The following is a 23,316-nucleotide window of genomic DNA, read 5'->3' as shown; positions in this document are numbered from 1 at the left end:
GAAAACTTGTTCACCTTAGCCTCTAAGGATAGAACAAGCAGCACTGGGCTTAAACTGCAGCAAGGGAGGGTTTAGGTTGGACATTAGGAAAGAGTTCCTGTCAGGGTGGTTAAACACTGGAATAAACTGCCTTGGGAGGTTGTAGAATCTCCATCTCTGGAGATATTTAAGAGTAGGTTAGATAAATGTCTATCAGGGATGGTCTAGACAGTATTTGGTCCTGCCATGAGGGCAGGGGACAGGACTCTATGACCTCTCGAGGTCCCTTCCAGTCCTAGAATCTATGAAGCACTTCCTTTTCTCCTTCATCTTCTCAGAAAGGCACTCAAGCAAATCACCACAAGTTTCACCATGTAGTTTAAAAAAACATGTGAACTGGAAGTTATTTGAAAAATAAAAAGCATTTTATTACTGAAGCCAAAAGAATCAAGCTTAGACTCATACCGGAAAGCAAAGTTTTAACCTTTGATATGAAAGAGCTACTAGCTATAAGTAAAAAAGGTGCTTAAGGATTAACTAGATTAATATGTGAAAATAAAAACCTATACTGCAAGTATAGGAATGAAAAGTGGTTTATTTTACACACAGATCTTCATTAAAAAGTAAGGCTGGTAGTGGAACTTTTTATTTTGATGCATAAACTTGATAAAAGTTGAATGTTACAGAAACAGTGTACAATGCTGAACAAACAAGTCACATGTATAGGGTTTTTTTTTTTAAAAAAATCAGAACCAGTAATTAGCATAGACATTTGTGATTTCTAGTTACATTGTAAAGTGTCTTGTGTAGTCATATTCTATTGTTGGAATGACTGCTTGTACAAATTTCAAGAAAATAAGAAGGTACCTGAATCTCTAGTTAAGGTAAACAGAGTAAAAAAGAGTAATTAAATACTTTATATCCAAGAAAACTAGGTGAAATCATGTCTTTTGTAAGTGGCCTGAATCTTATTAGTATTTCATTAGGTAGGAAAAGTACAGCTTAGAAAGTCTAAAGGGGATAAGAAAACAATACAATAATATAGTGAAGAGTGGCACTTCTCAAAACTTATGATCTGAATGATCAGGTATTATTTCAAGTTTAATAAATTCACTTATTTTTAAAAACAACTTTACCCTGCTAACACTAAGCCAGTTTTGCATGAAATACTTTGTGTGTACATTGAATTGCTTTCAACGGTTTACCTCCCAGTTTAACTTGCTTTAGACATATGTTACACCACATAATCTGTCCCATCCACAGGTAGCTGATATGAAGCAGACTCTACAGTTTATCAAGTATCAGAGGGGTAGCCGTGTTTGTTGCTTTTTACAGATTCAGACTGAGGGTCCTGTGGCACCTTTGAGACTAACAGAAGTATTGGGAGCATAAGCTTTCGTGGGTAAGAACCTCACTTCTTCTTCAGATGCAAGACTTGCATCTGAAGAAGTGAGGTTCTTACCCACGAAAGCTTATGCTCCCAATACTTCTGTTAGTCTCAAAGGTGCCACAGGACCCTCTGTTGCTTTCTACAGTTTGTGTCCATCTCAAACTGTAGTAGAATGACAGAGCCACATGAAGGGTTAAAACCCCACACTGTTAGCTTAGTTATCAGCCTACACTAGCTGTAATCTATACTGGTACAACTTTTTTGTTTATTCAAGGTCTAAGACTAGCTGGTATGAGAGCTGCTGGTGGTGGTTCAGAGCTTTCAGCAGAACCACAGCCCCCCCTTCCCTTCTTGTTTTAGAACAGGAAAGCCAAATGAAGGATTTAACGGGACACTGGTACCTTGAAAGTGACATTTCTGTCTGAAAGTGTTGTACTAATATATTAATGGTGTAATTATTGTACCTACTGTTATTACAAGTATCACTTAAGATTCCTCATCTCACTAAGAGATCAGAGAAAGTACTATTTGTACAAATGCAACTGACCAACAGAAGAGTGAAAGTGACTAGCTATAATATGAATTATTTTCACTGTTCTGTTGGTCAACTGCATTTGTTTTAGAACTAGCATGAGATAACTAATTAATTTTGCTGGGGGAGCTCAGTCAGAACATGCATGCTACTTCCCAATTCCTGCACATAAGAAAAAATGGCAACTTGGCGTGCCTTGGATGTTATTGCTAATCTAAAAGTGACTTCAATAGCAGTAAGCCTCACAAATTACCTGCAAAATAAAGTTTTAGGAATGGACGGAGGATGGATTAGACCTTTATTAGATAACATATTCTTCAGAGGTCTCCTGACATTCCATGGAAAGGATACATATGAACTCCAAGTTCTCCCCCACCTTCTGCAACTGTTTCAATTATTTTCTTCATCACTTCTGCATGCCTGAAAGTAGATTGGGACTCTTATTAGAGATATCATGCCAAGACAACTCACTCTTCCATAACTCAATAAAATTAGATTATTTGTGCAGATTAATAGCCTTAAGAAGTATGACTGGATGGCTACGGAAAGTGGCATTTGGATAGGAAATTTTTTAACCTTTAGCTTACAGGCGTCAAACCAACTCCAAACCATGAGGAAGTTATAACCAATTAACTGTTGTTTGGTTAGGCTTCTGAAAGAATAGGGCATACTTAGTCCACATCAGAAAACACCCTGAAGAACGTTATCCTTATCGGTAAGTTTCATACTTCACCCTGGACATTGTTGCACTGTGTCAGAGGAAGTACATTGTTGAGACAGCGTGGAATAAATTGGAATTAACTCACCTGGAGGTAGGTTGCTTCCATCACTAAAACGTTGTTTTTAAAAGTTTTGGTGCTGGGCAAGCAGAACAATGCATGAGAGTTTTCACAGACCAGTTTTAAACCACAAGATGCCCTCCATACTGTTAAGTCTCATACTTCATGGTTTAGTATGGCAATCTTCAAGCTAGTTATGGCTGAGATTCTTATTCCAGACCATGCACAACAAGATTTTAAAATCAAATCATACTAAGAGAATACACTCCAAAGTTACAAGCGATTTTCATTTTCAAAACAAGTTTAAAACTCAGATCTTGCTTTTACATACCTGCCATATCAGAGTTAGAAAGTTCCAGTTTTTTGCAATAGTTGTGTCAACACCTTAAACTGCAGTAAGATGTTCTTATTTTATTTTAGGGGGGGTTAAGTTACATTTAACCCTTCCACAAATGGCAGTTTAAATTCACCGTCCGATTAATCAAGTCATTTTACTAGCTGTTAGCATAAATCTGACCATGGAGCACCGTGGCCAGAGTGAGATTAAGATCAGGTTCACTAATTATTTATATGTGTATTTTCATCTAGCATCTTTCATACATGGTGCTTTTCAAACTATGAAGAAAGCACTTCATCCACTACTGAAACGGGCTGCAGAGAGACGAGCAATTACAATATGTTTAGGGCCCTTCGTTTTCAGTTATTTTATTTTATTTAATTTTTCCCAGGAATTTATCAGCATTTATTACTACAACAAAAACAGGTGAAAAAAACATCTATGGAAAAACAATTTTTCTGGGTAAATATTGGGTTTATTTTGGTGGATGGAAGGAAAGGGGAAAAATATTCAGTAGATTAATGCTTTGATGAATGGAATTCAAATGTGGTTTGCTGCAGAACTTAAAACACAATGCCACCTCTGAGTTTAAGGAAACGATCTCTCTAATCCTGATTAAACTTTTCATTTGAATAAACAGTTTACTGTTGTAGACTTAGAACTATTAGCCTATAAATATTTACATTTAATAATTGGGCCACGCTGTTTGCAGTGCATATACTCAACTTCATCTTTTCTCCTGTTTTTTGGTTGCTTTTTTTGTAAGTACTTTCAAATACTTCCTTGTGTTCTGAAACGTAATCCGATACGTTTTTATTTTCTTTGCATTTTAGTGTCTCAGATCTTGAAAACGTTATCTGCTAACAGCTTGAAATGTGTACATGGTGGGCGGGAGAGCCATCAGGATGTTCAGATGTGTACACACTTCAGAGCTTGTGGGCGTGCTTGTTTATTGTGTGCATCTTCTAGACTAATACATAGCCTTACTTCAACAGACAGCTTTGCATATACACAAACTAATGTATTATTGTAATACATATATCTCTTGCAATGTATTGTATTTTCCTAATAAAACAAGTTATTTTTTATACATTTGAATGACAAAAGTAGGGTGAAAAATCAGAAAAAAACAAATAATGCTTTTTGTAAAAGTTGGGATATTTTCAATCAGTTTCAATTAAAAATGAAAGGGCTTAAATATGTTTCACAATTGTAAGGGAGGAGAAAGTGAACATTTCCACCTAATGACACTGGAGCAAAAAACTACTTTAAGAATAGCTATAGGACCTTCAATATGTCCATGCAGACCACAACCCCAATTAAAGATTTTGTCAAAGCTCTATGTAGTTCACTTTGAGTTTATTTGTCCCAGAGAAAGGGCGGGCTTGATCATCCCTGCCTGAATCCAAACTTGTGCTTCCAGATCTGATGCTCAAAATACTAAGAAATATTTTAGCCACTGGCAATTCTACATTTCACATACACCGTCTGCCATGCAAGCTAAGTTATGTAATTTGATGGTCAGTAACTGTTCTTTGCTTTTGTAAGCTATCACCACTGTTTTTCGTTTATCTCAAATATGAGCCCACATGTACTCACTTATTGGCATTCTAAACACTGGAAATGTTTCTCTTTTAAAGTGTTTGGCACTTTAAGCCACCATGTTTTGACACAATGATCCATTACACATATCTGGAGAAACATCAGTAGCTGCACACAGAGATGCTCCTGCCAATGCATCAGAACTTTTCACAACCAGTTACAGTCTCAAAGTAAAGATGGCTGTCTGATAGGTTTCCAATATAACATTTGTAGATATGGTAGGGTAGGGAGCAGCAGTGAGAAGGGGTACAGAGTGGGAAGGAGAGAGGACTGAGCAGACAATTCTCAAACAGGATTGCAGGGGAGAGAAGGAGGCATCAAGAACGACAAAGGAGGTGCTTTACATGAAGATCGCTTTAGCTATGCTTTTATTTTAGGTTTTTGTAGTCAAACCTTAATTTGTGAAAAATCCTCAGGTTAAGACGACAAACCAAGGGAAGACCACAAAGAAATTAACAGGATTTTTTAAAAAAATGGTCACCTCAAACTGATTGCTATTTAGGGGAAGCTTACAGAATTTAATGAAAGGGCTCAGATAGCATTATATAAATGCTTAAGTAGATGGCTATTAATCTGCATTCAGTCAACTCTGTTAGCTCAAAGTTTAGCCATCTTGCTCATGTGATTCTGAGAATACAAATAAGTGGTTACCACATTATTAAAACGGATATGGTGAAGTGGAATGAGTCAAAAAGAAGAAGTGGTGTTGGGCAATATCAGAGGACCATATTTCTCACAAGCTATACTACTTGTCTTTACATGCACTTGCTGGGAAATCATAGCCCATTAATATTTTATTAGTCCCACTGCAATACTACTGTAGAGTGCATTGACAAAAATTTACACAGCAGGTGCTTTTTATATATATTTCAGGAACAGTCAAGCTGTTAGCCTCTCAGAATTCTCCCATGTCAGTTCAGCCACACTAAGGCTGTTTCATTCGAGTTCAAAAAGTAAAGAAGTTCATTCCATCGCCATTGAATACTTTATATCAAGATGATCAGAGCAATGCTGCAGCTTGGTGGAAGAGTTATTACAATAGCACTGCAATTTTTCATTATACAATCTAGCCATAAAATGCTGCCATTGTGTTCCTTAGAATGCAAGACCTGACAGATTTCAATAATTAGCAGTCCCATAGGAGCCAACCTATTAGTGTCACGCTTTCATCCCTACAGTTTTATAAAAATATGCACAAACACTTGTGAAAGCAGAACTAAGACTGGAAAGGTCTGAAGTGTTTTCTTTGAGCACTTCATTTTTAAAGGGAAGCAAAGATCTTAACTTCAATATCAGCCACAAACCTCCTCCCTTCAAAGTAGAGAAGGAAGAGATAGTAGTCCTGCAGTCTGTAACAGACTAAGCCAGACATTCTAGGCTCAACAGTCCCTCACAATTTTAAAGTGAAACATATACAAAAAGTAATCCTGGGAAATACTTTTGGATGTGTGATAAAGGATGGTTACCTGGACTCAAAGGAGAGTTTTGAAGAACAGATGGGAAATTGTATCTTTACTAGACATTATCCTGTATCAAACCACACTGTATGGACTTTAAAGAGAATGAAAAGGAACGCGAGGCAGCCATGTGAAAACAGCAATCTGAAGAACTGCAACCTAAAAGGGACTTGAAGGCCTTGTTTAATCTAGAGTTTAGTCCTTTTGTAATTAGAGTTAAATGTTTGCCAGTTAACTTGAGCTAGCTAGATACTCCACCAATGCTTATTTCACTACAAACATTTGATCCATCCTGTAGCCTAGATTGGACCAAAAACATTTGTGTCCTAGAACAAATTTTATCAAATGATGATCTACACATGTCACAATCATAGTAGTTGGCTTAAATTAACTAGCAATCAATTAACTAGTTACAATAGGACTAAGAACTTTCATCCAGATGTCAAACATTGCTACTCCTGCCAAAGAAGATCTGGTGACAGCCATGCATTGGGCTTCAACAAATGGAACAGTCATCAAAATAAGCTTCCTAACACAAAGGCCTCAGTAAGAAGCTCTCTCACTGAGAATTTGTTCTCCCAATTCCAAGGACCCTCTTCCTACCGGTGTAGGAGACCAAATGAACTCCCAGGAAAATCTTTCAGACTTCTGTGCACCTTGAACATATTGTATTAAGTGACTAACTTAAGCATTCAAGTTTGAAAAAGCTGGCCTTGTGGTTTAGTTACACCTTGTGAATTGTGTAATTCATGTTCATTAAAAAAGGTTAGGTCAAAAGAAAAAAGTTTTCCAGAATGGAATGAAACGGGACAGTCTGGTCCAACAAAAGTGATTTGTCTCTTGGGCTTTCACCATGACAAACTTCAAACAGGAAAGGAAGTTTTAATAATGAAGTAGGGAAAATTCAAAGATCCCCCATAATAAAGTGGGTCAGTGTGGAACCTGTTTATGAAAGTGACTTCTGTAGCTGCTCAAACACAGTTAAGTGAATGAGAACTAGTAGCAAAACCAGCATTACCTTTAACTGCAGCTTCCTGGACCTCCAAACTGACAGACACCAAGCCATCTTGGAAAGCACTAAAGTTGGATCACTAGGTGGTCTCCCTCCTCTACTCCCACAACACTCCTTATAATGTAAACTATAGAGTGGAACTCCTAAGCTTTAAGAAGTGCACCATGGACACTGAAGGGCATAGGAGTGAATCCTCCAGTTGACAATATAATATCAGTATTTTTTTGGTTAATTCTTTAAATGACCAAAAAATGAAGTTTCAGGTCAACAAACTATTTGTGAAATCATCTCAAGTTCACATAATAGTTTTGAGCAAACAAATATCAAAATGTTTCGGAAAAGTCAAAGTCACATTTCATTTTGACCTGACTCAAGGATTTTTTATTTTGATTTTGGGCACTGAAAGTAGGTCTAGAACTACAAAATGGGGGGGATGGATAAGAGGAGAGGCAGGAATGGGGATGCCCCCACTCCTTAAAACTCACTGGGATGTGGGATAACCAGGTTCAATTTCCCACCTCTGCCTGATGCAGAGAAGGAATTTGAACTTGGGTCTCCCACATAGTAGGAGAGAGTCTTAGCCCCTGGGGCAAGGGATATTCTGGGTAAGGGGCTCTCTCAATTTCTCATCTTGAAACTGTTCCACTTTTTGTAAGTAAGTAAATAATTATTGGAGCAGAGCCTTGAACTTAGGTCTCCCACATCCTAGATGCATGCCCTAACAAACCCATAGGCTACAGAGTCTCTTTCCCTGACTCAGTCACTCTTCATTGCCCAATTCCTACTTCTACAAACTTGTGGATCAGCATTTATTATTGACAAATTGATTAAACGGCTGCCAATTGATTACTTCTAACAGGAAGTTAGTAAAGACTGCTTTTACCCATCAAGCAATTGCCAAAACACAACTTGTGTGACTATGCTGATTGAACAGAACGTTTGAAGTAATGATTCAACAAGTGGTTAGCGTGCAGCTTTCCATGGTATCTATCCCTTTTTCAGTTCCTCCTTTGAAACAGAATACCATGGCAATACATGCGACAAAAGAAAAACTGCTGAGTGAGCAGGCTGCCACAGTGTTGTGAGCCAACAGGTACTTTCCCAGTTGTCAAGCATAGCCCTACGTACACCACATTGCACAATTTATGGGGTGGGCAAGGAAGCGACAGGGATAAGAGAGGAAAGACTGGAACTTCTTTGTGAAGCAAAGATTAAAGCAGCACCCCTAGCTACTGTTTCTACCTGAAATATCTAGGAGCAGCTTGGAATCCAACAGGCCCTTTTAACTTCAAAAGTTAAGTGACTGAGTGGGCAATTCCCACTCAATAGACACCTTTCACCCCCTCCAGCATCCCTCTGTCCCAAACCAAGCAGTTCCACACCATCTAATTCATAGACCTTAAGGTCAGAATGGACCATCATGATCATCTATTCTGACCATGTCCACATTGCAGGCCACAGAACCTCCTCCACCCCTAACCTTTGGCTGAGGTTACTGAAATCCTCAAATCAAGGTTTATAGACTTCAAGTTACAGAGAATTCACCATTTACAATTCAGCTTGATTTTCTGATGGTTCTGAAGCCCAATCCAGCTGCCTGTCTCCCCTAGGGGTGTCTGACACACAGGCACATGCCAGATGAGATGGCAGAAAACTGCATACTAAACAAGCAACAAGTGCCCAGATCCCACTCTCTGAGAGAACAGCTATTTAATTAAACCCTGTATATGCCTCCCAGAGTCTGTAGTTGCATTAGCACTATCAAAGGCAGCTAGTCAATTTATTAGAATCAGCAATAGTTAAATGCCCCATGTCCACAGCCAGAACATATACTAACAAGACCTGTGCTATCTGTACCACACTCTGGCCTGAAGCCAGACTAACAGGACTCAAGGAAGATCAAAATGCCGGTTAATATTGGAGCGGTCTCAGTACAGTCTCAGCTTTCCCTCTCCAACCCACCATCCCCCGAAACAGGAAGAGTAGCAATTGGAGAGACTATCAGCATGAAAAAACTGCTTCTTGAGCACAGGCCTAAGTTCCTTGACAAGAGTGCTGACACTTTGCTCTACTGGGGAAGGGTGTGGAGGGTGAAAGGTGTGTGACAGTATCTACTGATAGTATTCCCCTTGAGAGATTATCCCAACTTCCCCCATCCACCATCTCTAGAACCTTGCTGAGTGAGAGAAATTCAGCTGGAAAAGAAGTTATGTTGTTTGCCAGCAGACTCATGCTGGTAGGTGCAGGATGCCCAAACACCTCTCAGTAAGAAATTCAAACGAGCAGACATGCTAGATTCAATACACCACGGGTGGCCAGCCTGTAGCTCCGGAGCCACATGCGGCTATTCAGAAGCTAATATGTGTCTCCTTGTATTACCGACTTTGGGGCTGGAGCTACAGGCACCAACTTTCCAACGTGCCAGGGGGTGCTGATTGCTCAACCCTTGGCTCTGCCACAGGCCCTGCACCCACTCCACCCCTTCCCGCCCCCTACCGTGAGCCTGTAGTGCTCTCACTTCCCTCCTCCTGGTCCCCCCGAGCCTCCTGCACGCCACAAAACAGCTGATTAGAAGGTGTGGGGAAGGAGGGGGAGGTGCTGATCGGCAGGGCTGCCAGTGGGTGGGAGGTGCTGGGAACGGGGTGGGAGAACTGATAGAGGGCTGCTGACGTATTACTGTGGCTCTTTGGCAATGTACATTGATAAATTCTGGCTCCTTTTCAGGTTCAGGTTGGCCACCCCTGCAATATACTATCCATGCCCCAGATGGAACTGCTGGTTGGGACTTCAAGTGATACAAGAGGACAACTTTTCATTGCATTAAAAAAAGTCATGTCTTATGCTGTGCCTATGATAGCAATCACCCCCATGATTTCTCCCCAATACTCTGATCGCCTCCTTTCACATTTAAGGCATGTCTACACTTAATGCTACAGCTGTGCCACTGCAGTTATGCCGCTGTAGCGCTTCAGTTTAGACACTACCTATGCTGACGGGAGGGAGTTGAGAGGTGGTAGCTAGGTCAATGGAAGAATTTTTCCTTCAACCTAGAGCATGTCTACACTACAACCTTAAGTTGATCTAAGTTAGGTCGACTTACAGCCACAGCAGTAACTGCCCTCCTTCTGTCAGTGGTGCGCATCCCCATCAGGAGCGCTTCCACCAACTGATGGGGACAGTGTGGGGGGCAGCTGCCCAGATTTCTCAGGCTTCTTACCTCCCTGAGCAGGGAGCCTCCAGGCAGCTGCCCAGCTGGGAGTGGGGATCTGGGGGCAGCCAGGCTGTCTTGTCAATTTCACAGCTCCAGCATGGAAATTGATAAGACAACCAACAGCTGAAGTAAGTAACACGGTGTTGCCCTAACTACAAAGGCATAAATGCCATGCCTCTGGCGGGGGTGGAGTTATCGTATCCATGTAGTACAGCACTTGGGGCAGTCTACACTACAGGGTTAAGTCGACCTAAGTTACGCAACTCCAGCTAGGTGAATAACATAGCTGAATCGACGTAGCTTAGGTCGACATATTGCAATGTCTACACTGCACTGGGTTGACGGGACTTACCTTATGTTTCTGATTCCGGTGGAGTATCGAGTTGACAGGAGTGCGATCTGTGGTCGATTTAGTGGGTCTTCACTAGACCTGCTAAATTGACCCCCAGTGGATCAATCACCACAGCATTGATCCCTGGTAAGTGTAGACATACCCTTCCATTGGCAGGACAAAACTGTAGCATGTACAGACAAAATTAGGTCAATGTAAGGCAACTTACAGCGACCTCACTGTGTCGTGTAGACCAGTTCCTACTGCTATCTACACGGGGACTTAGTTAAACCAACTTAATTTTTTATTGTAGACCAGGCCTTACTCTACTGCAGTCACCTGAGTACCAAGATGACCTGTAAAAGTTGCATACAAGGAGAGGTCAATTTAGCAGCCACTTGACAGCAATGGTTAGAGCATCCTACTACAATATCAATAGATAGTGGACCGCTGCCTGAATAATACCTTCCCTACAGAGGTCAAACCAAATGGGTCAGTTAACGTCAGAGGGCAGCCCAACAACACAGGGCCTGTGGACCTAGTAGGAGTAAAGGTAATGTTACATCTTGAGGTGTGTAATCCTCACCCTGATCACTACCATAGTGTGGGACCACATGTGTGAGAAGACAGAATCCCCGTGGGATGGACTCCCTTTGTTAACGTAAGTGTCCACATAGATGACTTTTTTTCAGTTTGACTTCAGTGCTCATGACCCTCTCAGCAACTCCAACACCAGGCTGGACAAAAACTCAAACTGTACATCTAAGAATAGTAGCCGTGTCTATTTCAAACCGATTCTGGGTCTTGCATATACAGTTGCTGCACTCCAATTTAATCTTGGAATGAGACCGCCTATATTTAGGGTCAGATGCAACCAAGACACATGCAGATCGGTAAGCATCAATAATTTCTCATCTACAACAGGGTGAAGAAGCAACATTGACTTCATGGCTACGCCAGTTTTTACAGTTTCATGATGGCTCCAGCAAGGTGAAAGTGTTTATTTTCTATAGAGAAGTTATTCAAATTTCAGACAAGCAGGACTATTTATTAATCAATATAATGAGCAGAGCAGTATGAATTTCCCTGTGCTACTTCATCAATAGACTATCTTGACTTACATCATTTCTGCTGTTATACTTCTGAGCTTCTCTTGAGGCTGATAGATATGAATACTCAAGACACTGATTAGTGGCTAAGCTGAAACCACAGAAAGTGACCTAGTGTAAGATTTGAACTTGCAACTGCAGAAGCAAAAAAGGCCAGCAAGCTATCCCACTGCGAAATCAAAACACTCCTAGTTTCTCTGGTGTTTGCAGTGCTGTCTAGTGACAATAGCATTAACAGCACTGTCTGAAAGGACCAACAGGCTGCAGATCCTGTGGCTGCACAGAGGCAGAGATAGTGCTCCTCAACCACACACACACACCCACCACATAAGCAGTGAGTGACCAAAAGCTGAGCCATGCTCAGTATCAGACTAAAGCTTGTTTGCTACCAGGTCACATCAAGAATTTCAATCTGTTCAGTGCGACGAAAGCCACCTCTAATCAGAGAGACACGAGGCAAGAACCACAGGAAGTGGTAGTGATGAGCCAGCATAACAGCTACAGAAGCAATTTAAGCCGGTACTGCTATACTCAGTGGCAAAGGGGTAAAAAGTCAGTCCTGTCAGTGCCAACCCTCCCCTCCCTGTATCCCCTAGTTGCAAAACTGCAGAGGAGACAACCCCACCCCCAGGGGCGGGTTGGGGGACTAGGGCTCCTGCATTGTCCCTCCTCACCTCACCCATGTGGGTCTGGGGACACACTGCAAGGAGGAGCCAGCCAGAGACTGAAGCTGGCAGAGCAGCTGCACAAGCATTGGCTGTTTGCTCCAACTTCTTCCCTCCCCCTCAGGCTTGGTCTACACCAGTAGTTTTCAAACTGTGGGTCGGATCCAATCCTGGGTCACGGAATGGAAGGCACCGGGTTGTGGCAGCTCTGGTCAGCACCACAGACCAGGCCATTAAAAGTCCTGTCAGTGGTGCTTCCCGGATAAGGCAAGCTAGTCCCTACCTGTTCTGACACCTTGCTGCGCCTCAGAAGTGGCCAGAAGCAGGTCCGGCTCCTAGATGGGGAGGCCACGGGGCTCTGCATGCTGCCCTGCCCCGAGCACCGGCTCTGCACTCCCAGCTAATGGGAACTGGGGTGGAGGTGCCTGCAGGCAAGAGCCACACAGAGCCACTTGTGTACCTCTGCCTAGGAGCCGGACCTGCTGCTGGCTGCTTTCAGGGCATAGCGTGGTCCGCAGTGCCAGGACAGCGTGGCTGACTCCAGCAGGGCGGCGCAGCTGTAGCGCCGCCAGCCACCAGTGCTCCAGGCAGCGTGGTAAGGGGGCAGGGAGTGAGGGGGTTGGATAGAGGGCAGGAGAGTTTGGGGGTGGTGGTCAGAGGGTGGGGAACAGGGAGGTTGAATGGGGGCAGGAGTCTCGGGGGGCAGTCAGGAAGGACAGGGAGGTTGGATGGGGCGGTGGGGGGCAGTCAGGGGACAGGGAGTGTTGGGAAGAGGGTAGATAGGGGAGGGGTCCCGGTGTGGGGGCCATCAAGGAACAGGGGGAGTTGGATGGGGCAGGGGTCCCAGGGTGGGGGCCGATAGGGGGTGGGGGCCAGGCTACACCCCCTCCTCTAACTGGCCCTCCATACAATTTCCAAAAACCGATGCGGCCCTCAGGCCAAAAAGTTTGCCCACCACTTGTCTAAGCATAGCTGTCTGCCACCTTCTGGAGTTGATGTGAAAGTGCAATTGTGTGACTTTTTTTTTTTTTTTTTTTTTAATTGGATAAACAAAAACAACCTGTAGTAGCTTTCAAAATACAATAGGTTTTTGGTAAACAATTTACCTTCCCAAAAGATCATGCTAGAGTAGAATAAAAGAATATTTTTTTGCAGCAAAAGATCAAAACGAGAATAGCCTGATTCTAGACTTTCTAGAAGAGGAGACTCATGGAGAATACAGTTTTGAGATGCTACTACAAAACAGAAGCACAAAGGAAAAACCAAACCAATTCTCTTAATGCACATTTAGCACTGGGATGGCTGCTCAAACAATTGCTGACTTTTCTTCCCTCTGCAAAAGGGAACAGCTCATGCAGACAGACAGCTGTGGACAAGTGTCCAGGAAATGGGAATTTATGATTGTTTGATAGATCACAAGAGGATGGACAAAAGGCAACTTTAATTAGACAGAATGATCTTTTCACAAACATATCCATAAGCTGGGCTCAGAAAAGAAATACTGAAAGACTGAAGATACCTGCATGGATGAACTGAACACATAGGTGGTGGAGGAAGATGGGGATGATTTTCAATTGTTACTGTTTTTTTGACATGATCTTGACTAATATCTTCATACATGTAGTCTACCGTTAAAGGCTGCCGTTGCTGAAAAGAAAAGAAATGTGTAGCAGGAACAGTGTCGCACAAACAATCTTTTCCTCCTACTCAGAAAGTAGGATAGCACTAAAGTAGCATTTTGCAGGTATATGTGTTATCTCTGCTTAAAGGACCCCAGAGTACTTTATAAACTAAACATAGCACTGAAATCAAAAGTGGCAAGCAACCATAGGGACAACATGTGAGAAAGGGGATCTTAATGACCGGGCAAACCTCTATTCTTATGAAAAATGCTGCAGGATCCATAGGATCCACACAGAGCAGATATAATACTGCATAGTACTTTGTTTACAGTACTGTGGGAGAACTGGGAGCTGAACCTGTGGTTCCAAGGAACCTAGATATTTCTAGACTGAGGCTTATATCACTAAGTCTTCAAACTTACAAGATTCCATAGTGTAAAATGGAAGAATGCTTCCTTACTCAACTTCCTGCTGCCTGTGTACACTTGGTTCTCACACCTTCTTGCTCTACTGACAACAGATTTACTGGTTTTCATTCTTGTTACCCACGGAAAGCCAACAGCTCAGAGAACTAGAATCTTTTCTTTCAAGGGCACCATCATAACTGGTTATGAAGATCCAATTACAGGGCCATTCAAGGTGTGGTGAGGTTGCTTTTACTTATTCTCACAGGCCCAGTAAATCTTAGCTGAAGTCCTGGCTTAACACTGATCTGCTCACTTCCCTTAAACATATATTTAATCAAGTTGCAACAAATTGACCGTGTTACCTTAACTGGCGAGTCTTAACACTGGGGAAAAAAAAAAAAATACTGGTAATACCTCATCATATCCAAATAACCACAGCCTTGGAGTCTGGTAGTATTTGTCGTAAGTGATGTAGAGGTCATAAGTTCTGGTCTGCAGGATGGCATCTTCCCCTCCGACATCAGCTTTAGCTTTGCTAGCTTCTGCTATTTTTCTTGTATCAAGAGTTGCCTGAGTGTAAAGATTTAAGATAAAAGAATAAAGTCAATAACAGTAAAACAAATATTTAAGTAACACTATGCCTTTATTCACCTTTGCCCCATACCTAAAAAGGCATCTGAAGACCATGGTATTCTGATCAATGTGTCAGTTATAATATTCATTTATAACAAAAATTGGTGCTTTTAAAAGTTTTAGTAAATGCATTTTAAAAAAAAAGCAAAGCATATTAGCCATTTGACAGTGTTACCAGTTTGAGCACAAAGTAGAAAGGGTGTTAATGCTGTGGAGGAGGTAGAGAACAGTTCACTCACGTCATCTGTCTCCAATAGCCCACTCTCTTCATATTCTGAAAGGAAAGAAAGAATGTCTACAAGTTCATGCCAAGCTTGTAATTGGTCATCAGAAGCTTAAAAATATGCAACCAAGAGTGCTTCCTTAAAATCTGCAAGCATCTAATATACATGCTTTATCCAAGTAGATTTCCTAATTTTCCCAGTACCATTAAACTACACCTAGACTCTCTAATACTGTAAATCTGACAGATTGTCTACCATGTGGCTCCACTAGACACTCATTATGGAAGCCTCTAGGAAGTCAGCATTTTTCACTGGGTGGGTTTCAGAAACTGAAGTTCGTGCACTAAACAGTGACAGAGTTGCCATGCTAGACTTCTCTATTCCGCGGCCTACTGGCCTAATCTTCCAGTCACTGACACTTGTGCATTCCAGTGGAGTTGTGGTGGCGTAAACCCAATGTGAAAGGAGAATCAGGTCCAACATGGGACTGTTAATAGGCATTACATGGAAACAAGCAGTAGTGCTTTCCTAGAGAGTGCTGCCCTGGTTACATGGCTGAAATAAAGTGCATCCTATCCAACTTAAAAGGAAATACCTTCCATGTCAGCTGCTTCCCCTTCATCTTCCTCATCATCTTCACAAGAGGCTGGATATCCTGATAGTTTTATATTGTCCTTTTAAGTTAAATTGAAAGCAAGTGAGAACAATGCTTTACAGACACTTGGATTCAAGAGATGCAATTCATCTGCTTTGGAAAATCTATTTACAAATGAGTATTTTCCATTTATTCCTATGAGGCCAAACAACATAAATAAGAAAACTGATATTCACATTAGTAAGTACTACATTCTCAGGCATTTAAAGGTTTTTGTACAACATTAAAAATCCACTGAAAGTTATGAGATTCTGTATTCTCTTGCTTCCAGATCAACTCTGCTCAGGCTCAAAGTCAAAGGATGACTTCTGTAACTATCCATGTTGTAAATTCTGCTCTGAAAATACATTTACTCCTATATCACCACCAAGATAGAGACTCTGCCGTCAGAGCATAACTGATAAGCCTGCTGTTTCCCAAGGCATAACAGAATCCAGTTTGCTCAGTGGCACCACACAGACTATACAGCTAGCAGGAAGAAGTTGTCAGCAAAGAGAAGTGTGACTTGAAGACATACAGAGCTGGTACATTGGGCAAGTCAATTTAAAGGAATCAAGTACAATTATATTTAAAACTCAGTATCTGGTTTAAAGCCTGTTAGTACCATAGCAAAAGCCAGTTGTCCAATAATTCCACACTTGTTTTAAAGCCATGCAAGATTCTCAGCTTGTTTGAGACTTTGATCCATAGTCTGACAAGTTAGAGATCCAAGATTGGAAGAGAGAGATCCTGGGTGTCAATGGCCAACATTCCTCCCTTTCCATATAAAGCAGGTTCTAACGTTAAAGGTTCTATACAAGCTTGCTAAGTGCATAATGAAATGCTTTGGGATACAGTACCCGTGTACAGAAGACACTACATAAAAGCAAATCCTGTTCTAATAATATTACACAGGAACGCAAAGATTTGCCATGTTGGATTGGGCCACTGGCCCATCAAACCAAGTATCCTGCAAAAAGCAGATTTTTTTTGCATCTGATGAAGCCAGTTACACAATGCAGTATGTACAGTGCAGATACTTCACATTCTGAAAGAATAGGTGACAAGCAAGCCAAGTGCTTTTATTTCTGCTTGAAAAGTGTGTATTTGCCCTGGGCCCCATAAAAATAGTAAAAATATTGTTGTACAAGACGATGTTGTTGGCCAGCTACAATAGGTCTGTAAGCACCACGAGGGACTACTGAATTAAACTGATCTGTTGCAGTCCTTACCAATTACCAGCTCCCCCCCCCACTTCACACACCAGATTTATACTGCTTTTAGATTCAAAGAAGCCTTCCAATTGCAGCTCAGAGGCACAGCTCCATTTTAGTTAGGTTCCTTTTTAAGAGGCATTTCTACAGATGACTTTCGCCCAATAATGCTTTTTAAACATATACATGTTATTGTTGAGAATGGAAAGGTTCATGCTATCTTAAGTGCCTCTTCAGCCTTAGAGGAAGCTGAGAGCAGCTGGAAGTTTTCCAGATTTCATCTCGGCCCTATGATGATTTGAGAAGTATGGTGGCAGTTAATAAAAACGCACTAAAACAAGAATGAATTTAGCTACATTAGTGCCTCAGCAACTGGAGATACAAGTTGGGCAGAAATATAACTTGTCCAAATCAAGATGTACCTTCTCTAGACCTCCTTAAGGGACCAGGATTTTAAAACTATATAAAACTTGTTGAATAAGCCCCATTTTACCATATAATAGGACTTTTTGTTTTTAAATCTAACAATTTGTCAGCATTCTAATAGCTCTGCACATGCTCACCTCAAAGTTGAGTGAAATCAGTTTCTAGGTGTATGTGGAATATTAGTGAATGTGTATGTTGAATGGAAATACTCCAGATGAACAGTGCCTCATTCCATGATAATGGGAGGGGATACATGCTTACATTGATATTATAAGGGGGTTACTAATTCAGTTCAGAGCTCACCCCACCTTCACATATTTCCTGGCCTCTACTGTTCTTTCATGTACAGAATTAGCTCACATGGCTGTTTAGGGACACTATCATACATCTATTGTAGTTTAACCTTCTAGTACAATAAGTCAATATTCACAAGTTAACAAATACCTTGCTCTCCAGTGTGATCTCCTTAACTGCTTCTGTCCCGCCTGCAATACCTGTTGATTGAACATCAACATTGAAAATAGTCCAAATTAGAAGAGCCTGTTTCTTTGTTACCAGGATGGTACAAATGGCTCAGAAAGGAGTATGTGATCCTTCCAATTACATTTTTATAAAATAACTTTAGAAACTGGAAGGACACGTTATTCAGAGCTGGACAAAGATTATCCCGCCCCCAAGCAGACTTATGTAGGCTAGTACAGACTAATCACATAGGGCAGACTTCTGAGATAAGAGTTTTGATAGAGGAATCTTAAGCAGCTTTTGCACAAGTAATGAGTTGGGGGCAATAATTTAACTGATGATTGATAGCTCTTACCACTACAAAAAAATCTAGATGGACTAATAGTCATACTGTACTACTCATGAACACTACCTTACACATAGTAACCTCAAGCACATGAAAGCAAGGTGCACTCCAAGAATAATAATTTGAGTATATGGCAAGAGCTACTGTACATTCAAAGCATCCTGTCCATGTAGCAGCCTTGACTGTGGTTGAACATGCTTCCTTCTTAGCCAAGTGTTATTTCTATAGTGCCATAAGTGTATAAAATAATTCAAACAAATAAATACTGACATGTCCCTGTTCCCAGGAGCTTATATTTAAAAAGTAGCAGCTTGCCACTATCAATTAATAAGCATTAGGAGAAGAGGCTGATACTGTGGCTACACTAGAGAGCTTTGCGCCATGTAAACACGTTAATGTAGCCTCTCATCGGCTTAATTATGCCAGCCCTGCGAGCAGTGGTAGTTATGTTGGTGGAGAGATGTTCTCCGGCCAATATATGCTGACTTAATTTAGTGCTGTCCAAATCGGCATTTATGTCACTCAGGGGGTTGACTGATTCACACTCCTGATCGACATTACCTATGTCAACTTAAGCTGTAATATAGCCAGAGCCTCTGTCATTCAGAAAAAAGAACACCCGCTGCATTGCCGCTTCTCTTCAACCCATCCCACTTATCCTTCTATTACTTCTTGTTTACTGCTGTTCTTCTCCACTGTCCCGTAATATTACATCACTCTGTTTCAATACAATCGCAGGTCCAGTTAACCAACTGAAGAGGAAGAGGATCTCAGATGACTTCCTCAAAGATACAATGCATTATCTTAGGAGAATACCCATTAGTAGACAGCATGTCTTACCACTCAGGAAAGACACAGCCAGCATACTGGCAACACATCAGCAAATGAACACTGTTTGGGAACAATCATTTCAACTGGCTGGTGTAGTCATGCCTACATATTGTTTCTCCTGCCAGAACTGAAGGTACTCTTAGCTCTATAATATCCTAGCACTGTCAGATATTTTTGTTTACAGAACTGGTTCACAATATCAGCGAACCTCCCAAAAATCACTGGAAGATTTCTAGTGACAAAAATAAGAGTTAAAACATCAGCAAACACAGAATAAAGAAATTAACTTCTGGGGTATTCCAATCACACTAAGGAGTTGTTTTTCTTAGGGCATGTCTTCACTAACATCTGTGTACTCATGCACCAGTGCTGGGAGAAAGCTTTCCCGGCGCTACAAAACAACAACAACAACAACAAACCCACCTCCATGAGGGGAATAGACACCAGCGCTGGGAGAACTGTCTACACTGGCGCTTTACAGAGCTGAAACTTGCAGCACTCAGGGGGGTGTTTTTTCACACCCGAGCGAGAAAGTTGCAGTGCTGTAAAGTGCCAGTGTAGACAAGCCCTTAGAAAGCCTCTAGTCTACAGAGCTACTGAGAGATGTTGCATTACGCAAGGGGTGAAAATGGTTTGAGTACTTTTGATACATAGAAAGGAGAGAAACTTACTTTTAAGGGCTATTCTCAAACACCTTCATCCTGGAATTTAAAGGTCAGCTTTCTCAGGCTGTGTTAAAACAATCATCTACTCTCAAAAGAAAAGCTGAAAGGAGTATACTATGGAAGGCACTTGGGAGTTAGACTGACTACACAGTAGAATCAGATGAACAGTTATTTTTAGTTTCTCTCTCACGGTGACAAAGGCATCCACTTAGCAGAGAAGCCTGTCTCTATGACTAAAGCTTTCAAATTTATGTAAAGTACTAACTCAATTTTCTGTACTTAACTACAGTTTCCTTTTATCATCCCAATTTATCTGAGGGCCCTTAGATACCTTCTAGCAACACTAAACTGTTGGGACTAGAGATCAAAGGCTCATCTAAGGTGGGGCAATATCACAGTTGTGTCACTGCTTAACTGAGATAGAGTCTTAACTGTTGCACATCTCATACTTAAACTCACTGACAACGGAGGTCAGTATGCCATTATTCTTCAAATAAGGTGAAGAGAATGGTGCTTTTATTTCTCTCAGTATCTCTTTAGTAACAAGTTTGGTCCCCTGCATGTGGGATATTTACCTTACCAAATATAGTAATATGCATCTCTATTGTGCTTCTCAAAGGACTTAAAGCTTTAAGCATCCACACCTCTGAGATATTACCTCATTTCACAGAAACAGACACAGGGAGGTTAAGCAACTTGCTAATGTCTCTCACACAGGTATTTAACTGGGAATGTAACTCAGGTCTCTCAAACTAGCGATTAAGACACATCATATATGAGAGTTAATAGACATTTCAAAATTAAAATTAAGAGTCAAGGTCTTTAATATTAGTTAGCAGTGGAAAGTTAAAATCAAGAGTTTCAATACCTGCATTGTGAAATGTGTCTACCCATCCCCCATCACCATCATCTTCTTCTATAATTGCTTCCAGTTCATCTGAATACTCCATCTGTTTACACCGCTTGTAGCATGGCACTGTAAAGATCAGCAAACTCTTACAAGTAATAGGATAATTGCAATCAGATACTAGACAGAGCAGAGACAAACTCACTCTGCAAAGCATTCTGCAGTGAATAAGCTTCCCCCAGCCCCTATTTGCTCTCTGTGGTACAAGTTTTTTTTTTTTTTTTTTAAATAGGTTAAAAATACAAATGTAGACAAAATATCTTTACATTATACAATTTCAGAACATTTGGGTTAATCTTTTAGGATTTCCAACCTTAATTATTCACATGAATTTAGTGCAGGGGAAGGCAAGATGATACTTGGACTCTAGTTAAAGAGCTGGTACATTCTAGGCAGTGGTCACACAATCATCTTACATTTTTCTGCCACTTGTCATTGTGCCTCAACCCTGACCTGTAAGGGTCAGAAGGGAGTGTGAGTCTCCAGATTTTCTGAGACTGCCAACCATTTGGTGGTATCTGGGACCTACCTATCCATTTGTTTCAGGCATTTCACTGAACAGCTTTTAGTCAGTGCAGATCTTGGCTGAATTTGAACATGCAACTTTTACTAGTTATCTGCTGGGCAGACTTCCACTTAAAGTTCATTAGTCATGTAAGTTACAGATCAGTTTGTCACCTGGAAAACTGCTGTTAACAGTAACATGGTTATTTAACAAGATTAGTTTACTATCATATGCATATGTACAAGTTGTGCTTTCTAAAATAAGGCTTTGTCTACACTAGCCTTTTTATTGGCAAACTTTTTGTCAGTCAGGGGTGTGGGGGGAAAAAAACCACCTCCCCCCCCGACCAACGTACGTTGCACCAACAAAAGTGCTGGTGTGGACAGCTCTATGTCAGCGGGAGAGCATCTCCCGCCAACATAGCTACCGCTGCTCATTGGGGGTGGTTTAATTATGCCTCTCCTGTTGGCATAGAGCTCTCTCCTGTTAGCATAGAGCGACTACACAAGAGATCTTAGGGGCACAGTAAAAGTTTGCGTAATAGTACATATCTGATTTAAAGGCAAAACTGACCTTTTCATTAATATAAATAGAAAGATTATGGCTGCAACACTCAAACCCAGCCCTGGAGAAGAGAATTAGTACACAAGAACTACACTTATAAGCTGACTGTAGACCCTCTACAAAAAACAGGACATGGGGGCAGGATCAAAATGAAAACTAGAGGCCATCTCCCTGGAAACTGGTTAGTAGGGTGCTCTGTGGCATCTTTTCTGCAAGCATTTAACTTAAGTCAGAGGTTACCAGTATACCGTGGTCCCAGACGACTGAGCGCAAGAAACATGGAATCCTGGATTTTCTTCCTCTGAAGAGCGACCAGGAGAGAAAGGGCACCAGAAGACCCCACAGAAATTGCAAGTACATCACTTAGCCATGCTGTCATTGCTATTGCCTGCATAGCAAGTTCATTGCAACTGTAGGCAGCACTGGGGGTGGGGTGGTAAATAATTCAATTATGTCCTCTGCAGACCACAGGGCATTCTACTGGCTCACTGAGGATTTCAAGTCTCCAAAATGGGCAAGTCAAGTCAAAGCATGGAATGCCACCTTATGAGGCCATAATTCCTTGTCGCAGGCCTTCAATTACATAGTTTTTACAAGCCAGAACTGAGGGGGCTACATTGGCATTTTTGCTATAGTCAAAATTTGACACAAAAGACAATGTTTCTTTTGTGAAAAGAAAGCTTCCCCCATAATTTTGGCTCAGGTGCAAGTTTTCCTCTTTTATAGAAAGTGGGGCAGTCAGCACTACCATTATACAATGCTTTAATTTTGTGACCATCAGTTGAGCTGTTTCACAGCAGAATTCTGCAGTTTCACTAATATGGTGATCTGAGTTACATAGTTTGCATGAGATTAAAAGTATGAGTGTTACCAAGTAAAGCATTTTGGAATACCTTTAGTAAGCCAGGAAGAACCAGAAGATCCAGTATTGGGGAGGGTGAAGGAAGAAGAATTTTAAGTTAAAACCTCACCGTTGCTAACCCTTGTGTGTGGAAGGGCGGGGGGAGAGAGGCAGAGGATTAGAGGAAGCAAGCAAGCAAGGAAAGATAAGGAGGGCTATTTAGTAAGTGTTTTTGGACTTAAAGGTTTCAATTTCACAATGCAAGCTGCAATGCTGACCCCAAGCATATATTTATCATCTTCATGCTCGGTGATGACAGATTCTGCGAGGAGAGAGATCTGGATACTCAAGTTCAGACAGACAATCTGCTGCTTGTGTCACCACAAAATTAAAATGCAGAAGATACAAGGGAAGTTTAGTTTCCATTATCAATTTTATGTATAGGGTAAAATTTGGGTGCACAAGCATAGAATCATAGAATATCAAGGTTGGAAGGGACCTCAGTAGGTCATCTAGTCAAACCCCCTGCTCAAAGTGGGACCAACCCCAACTAGATCATCCCAGTCAGGGCTTTGTCAAGCCAGACCTTAAAAAGCTTTAAGGATGGAGATTCCATCATCTCCCTAGGTAC

General features: G+C 41.3%; 1 protein-coding gene across 1 annotated transcript in view; it reads right to left on the bottom strand.

Annotated features, from left to right (window-relative positions):
• Positions 1-556: 556 nt before the first annotated feature.
• The window catches only part of ATG3 (autophagy related 3), a 36,496-nt gene continuing 13,736 nt past the window's right edge, over positions 557-23,316 (bottom strand). Inside the window, exons 5-12 of the mRNA XM_054044290.1 lie at positions 20,737-20,844; positions 18,009-18,058; positions 15,886-15,964; positions 15,306-15,340; positions 14,848-15,003; positions 13,924-14,051; positions 2,253-2,321; positions 557-846 (exon numbers count right to left, since the gene is read on the bottom strand). Of these exons, the coding sequence (XP_053900265.1) occupies positions 765-846; positions 2,253-2,321; positions 13,924-14,051; positions 14,848-15,003; positions 15,306-15,340; positions 15,886-15,964; positions 18,009-18,058; positions 20,737-20,844 (707 nt within the window). The 3' untranslated portion in view covers positions 557-764. The remainder of the gene's footprint in view (positions 847-2,252; positions 2,322-13,923; positions 14,052-14,847; positions 15,004-15,305; positions 15,341-15,885; positions 15,965-18,008; positions 18,059-20,736; positions 20,845-23,316) is intronic.

The sequence above is a fragment of the Malaclemys terrapin genome, chromosome 1, assembly GCF_027887155.1.
Source record: "Malaclemys terrapin pileata isolate rMalTer1 chromosome 1, rMalTer1.hap1, whole genome shotgun sequence".
NCBI classification, from domain to species: Eukaryota; Metazoa; Chordata; order Testudines; family Emydidae; genus Malaclemys; species Malaclemys terrapin.
This window is presented reverse-complemented; position numbering and strand designations above follow the sequence as displayed.